This window comes from Nansenia antarctica (genome assembly GCF_963989245.1).
Source record: "Nansenia antarctica genome assembly, chromosome: 12".
NCBI classification, from domain to species: Eukaryota; Metazoa; Chordata; class Actinopteri; order Argentiniformes; family Microstomatidae; genus Nansenia; species Nansenia antarctica.
Window position 1 is genome coordinate 22,325,909 of NC_137682.1, and position 5,000 is coordinate 22,330,908.

General features: G+C 42.6%; 1 protein-coding gene across 3 annotated transcripts in view; it reads left to right on the forward strand.

Annotated features, from left to right (window-relative positions):
- The window catches only part of gria4a (glutamate receptor, ionotropic, AMPA 4a), a gene marked incomplete at both ends in the record, with an annotated part of 103,831 nt that overhangs the window by 92,697 nt on the left and 6,134 nt on the right, over nt 1-5,000 (forward strand). For all 3 annotated transcript variants that reach the window (XM_080543278.1, XM_080543277.1, XM_080543279.1), the window contains one exon: nt 4,101-4,348. In XM_080543278.1, coding sequence (XP_080399404.1) covers nt 4,101-4,348 — 248 coding nt within the window. The remainder of the gene's footprint in view (nt 1-4,100; nt 4,349-5,000) is intronic.

The window sequence follows — 5,000 nt, forward strand, 5'->3', positions numbered from 1 at the left end:
TTTGCTATGCTAGCTGAAATGCAAACATTTCATCAATTACTTGTCATCAATTACATCTTAATACAAGAATACACACATTGTGTGGATCAGGTTGTCATTACAAACGGATGAAATGGAGAGGAACACAACTCACAGATCCTACCCTGAGGCCTGGGGAGAACTGTTCAATGGTGGAGAGGAAAAAACACAGTTGATGGGATAACATCATCTGAGTCACTCTACCAAATTGGTCTATAAGCAAGCCCAAAATAATCTCTTAATGGAAAACAATCTATCTCACATACATAATTGGGTTTGCAACAATGAATTCAGGAAACAATGAATTCAAGAAAGTGAACTGGAAATGTGTTTATTTGGTTTTACTACATAGGTAAGTAGATACAGTAGTACTATTGTGTAGCAGACAGTTTGTGCATCTGTGAATGGCTCACATCATCAACACAAGTGACAGGCTGGAATCTGTGGAGGGTGAAAAAGCAATTTGTGACAGGGTCTGGTGTTTTAGTCCGCAAGTAGGGCAGGTTATGAAAGGACAGATTGTAAGCTTTCAAATTATGTTTCATACATTGAAATCTGAAAGAACTTGAATAAGATACGCATAGTTGAATGTTGATACCCCCCCAAATCAACAAACAGAGAAATTCATCCTCAAAGTTTTCACAAGCAGGTAATGGGTGGGAACAATAGCTGGTTAACTCCACCCCCAACCACTCCCCCAGGACAGCCACTCCCCCAGGGCAACCACTCCCCCATTACACTACCTGTCATTATCTACCTGTCATCTGTCAGTGGGGAAACAAACTTGCAGGCCTGACATGACACGTTTAAATTGCTAAATAATATAAATAATAAATAAATAATAATAATTAAAGATGCAGGATTTGTTATTGCCATGGTTGCCAAAAGTGTATTACATCCCATTATACAAGTACAAGAGAGTGACATTCTTATGGCTTCGGTTCCAGCTGACATTGCAGCAGCAAGAGAAAACTAAATGGCAATGGAAAATGTTTCAAAAGGAAACAACAAGGCAAGGTACAATTGAGCAATACACTAACAGAATAGTAAAATAATAATGTTGTGTCTGTGTGTATGCATTTATCATTGTAGACCATAAAGCATCTAATGGGACTTTGGTGGAGTCCCTTCCCATCCCATCTGGGCATCAAAGCTGTAATAAAAATAGAAGACAGTACATATAAAATGATTGCCTACTGTTACCAACACACAATTTTTACCAAATACTATTATGTTCATAAAATAGAATTGCTAATACAATAACACATACCTGAAGTGCTGGTGACACATCAAGGTCTCATCTCTCAGAACCTCTCACCTCGTCATTCTGTAAGACACATTTCAGGTCAGAGTTAAGGCAAGGCCTTGGTTTATTTGTATAGCACATTTCATACAACAGGGGCAATTCAGTGCAGTGATTAAGTGCTTTACATACATTATAAAAAAATACAGCAAGATGAGCATAGTAAGAAAATGACAATGAAAAAATGACAATGAATAAAAGCAAATATAAGAAGTAAATAGATAAAACATTTAATAAGAATAGTTCATGGATAAAAGGCATTGATAGAGGTGTGGACACTTCTATAGTGTAGGCTTGCATGCTTTCCATAGACTCTCATGAACATAGTGTACTGTACTTGTTGAAGTCATACACATACTGCACAGAAAGATGTAGGCTAGTGAAATCATTTCAATCCACAGTATTATTCTACAGCAAATCTACAAATCAGCAACATTCTCCAGTGTACAGCATCTACACAAGCTGCTAAATATGAGTGATGTGCAGTTCGTGAATGAATTGTTATTTTTTATTCCACACAACATTACTATTCATTACAAAAGCATTTACCTTTTCTAGAATCTATTATATCTCTAACAAAGCTAGAACTTGTTTGGCTAGCATAGTAAATGTACACACAATAACTTGTGTACGTTCATACACAACAAACAAAACCACGCCAGGGGGGTATTCCATGAACGGTGCTAAAGGATAATAGAGAATAATAAATAGAGTTGTAATGTGTCTTACATCGGTAGATGAGCTGACATTAAATAATACACGGCACACAAGGCACCTGAAGCCATGTTAAAGTCTGAGAGCATCCTCTTGTTCAACAGTTCTATCAATGCAGTCTGCCATCACTAACCAACGGGTAGAGCTTGGACTTATCAATGAATGGACTGTTGTTTATCGTCTCATAGATGTTCCTATAGTCACACTGGCGCTTGGCTGAATGGGCGAGCCAGTTGCAGGTTTCCCTGATCATATGGTTGCTGGGGAGAAGCTGCACGGCCTTATATTTAACTAAATGTATATCTAGCGAGTGGCAAACACAGAGAATAAGCTGTAAACTCGGCTGCTTTCCTTTGAGTAGGGTGAAAACCGAAAGATGTTTTACACATTTTGTAACTTTCAGTCACTGACCTTTTTGATACCTCCCAAATGCTATTTATCCAGCCCAACCGCCCAAATGCTTTTTTCCCCCGTCCAGTGTGATCAATCTGGCACACAGACACACACACAGACACACACAGACACACACTTGGCTATTTGTGGGGGTGGCTGAAACAAAGGGCTGAAGCAAAGCCCCCACACTAATCCAAATACTAACCCCCGCCCAAGTTTGCTAACAAATTCTAGGTATTTAGTGAATGTGAAACTGTTGGTTATTATATTGAGTGGGTTCTTCAACACTTCAATTTTCGTAATATGGCCCCAAAAAACTGAAAGCACATTTTTTTCACAATTCCCGACATGCAGACTAAATCACTAGACCGTGTGACACATTTACTCTCCCACCACTGAGAGGAATTTACCACCATTCATTATCTGTACATGTGTGCTTGTTTGTGTGAAAGATAGTTAGAGAGCGAGAGAGAGAGAGAGAGAGAAAGAGAGAGAGAGAGAGAGAAAGAGAGTAATTTAGTAATTGCTTAAAGCCAAAAGGACGTCGATGATCACCTCATCATTTCCAATGGAATGATATTGTATTTGTCAGGCAGGAGGGGTAGAGAAAGAGGGAGGGAGGGGCAGGGAGTGGGAGAAAGGGGAAAGAGAGAGAGAGGGAGAGAACAAGAGAGCGGTCTGCTGGTCCGGATGGACGTGACTGACATTATTATGGGATAGGTGTCCGTCACGCCCGGCAAATTCCTGCCGACTCACACCCCCTCATGCACACACACACACACACACACACACACACACACACACACACACACACACACACACACACACATCATCTCCAGGTGCTGCTTCATTGGCTAAGGCTGTGGCTAAGTGTGTCCCTTGTGAAGAGAGGGAATGACATTTTATCACTGTGAGAGGAGAAAAAGAATGAGGGAAAGACAAGATGGTTGTGGAGAATGACAGTTAATTCCCTAGCTTGTTATTTTCATTCTTCAGTTCACCCAGCCCACTCAACACACACACAGTGTTGCGGCATCCTCTGTATTATTGCCTGTGCCTGGTTTTGTTCACTGATTCTAATGGTAAACGGGCTTATATAGCGCCCAAAGTGCTTTACAATGTCCTCTCATTCCCCCATTCACACACACATTCACACACCGATGGCGGCCAAGCTACCATGCAAGGCGCCGGCCCACTCATTGGGAGCAATTTGGGGTTCAGTGTCTTGCCCCGAGGACATCTCGACATGTGGCCAGCCGGGGTTTTCGAACTACCAATCTGACCGACCTTGCGATCATTAGACGCCGGCTGTAACTCCTGTGCCGCGGTCGACATTCTGAAATGTCAAAGATACAAATCAAATGTAAGCAATAGATAAATAGATATGTTACGGTACATGTGGGAAAACTAGGGTTAGGGTTAGGTGCTACGTCGACTTGCTGTCGGTACATGCTGGCATGTCTAACCCTAACCCTAATCCTAACCCTAACCCTACCCCTACCCCTAACCCTAACCCTAACCCTAGCACCCTAGCACCTAATCCTAACCCTAGTTTTCCCACATGTACCGTATTCCTACATGTACCGTAACAGATTGATTGATTGATAGATAGATCGATTGACAGACAGACAGACAGACAAGACAGACTAACAACGTGCCCTCCCCCTTACAGAGATCAAAGATAGCGGTGTACGAGAAGATGTGGTCCTACATGAAGTCGGCCGAGCCCACCGTGTTCACCAAGAGGACGTCGGAGGGAGTCGCCCGCGTCCGCAAGTCCAAGGGGAAGTACGCCTTCCTCCTGGAGTCCACTATGAACGAGTACACCGAGCAGCGTAAACCCTGCGACACCATGAAGGTCGGGGGCAACCTGGACTCTAAGGGCTACGGAATCGCCACACCCAAAGGCTCGCTGCTAAGGTGGGTGGAGTAATATAACAATAGGAGTAGTATGTTCATACTCAGCTGTTGTTATGGTATTCCACCTACCCTGGTGTGCCTTTCTATAGACGAAGTTAGTCAGTCATTTATGTCTCCATGTATGTTTGGTCTGTCATTCTGTCCTCATTTCTGTCTTTCTTTCTTTCTCTCTCTCTTCGTCTCGTTTTGTTTCTCTATATCTCCTCTTATTCTTTTGAAATAGAGGCTGTTAGCGCCATTGCTCTTTTGTGTCGCTGTCTTTTTTCTCTCCGTCCCTCTCTCCCCCCCCCCCCCTCTGTCTGTCATTTCTTTCACTTATTCTCTCTCTTCACAGGCCCACCAAACAGGTAACATTGTCCACCTGTTTGTCATTGGACTGTCTTATTCCCTCGTTTCCTCATTCTCAGAGATAGTGATGATGATGATGATGATGATGATGATGAAGATGCTGTTCTGATTCTGAAAGATGTTTACTAATGGCAACACCGTGGGGAGGGGCAGAGCGTCAAGATGTTGCCATGACTTCCAGAGCCATGCGGGGAATTTACAGACACACAGGAAACAGGAAACAGGAAACTAGGAAGTACGCACAGGGGCTTGGCCAATAGAAACCAAACACTGATCAAACAATTGAACCGAAATATAGATGAAA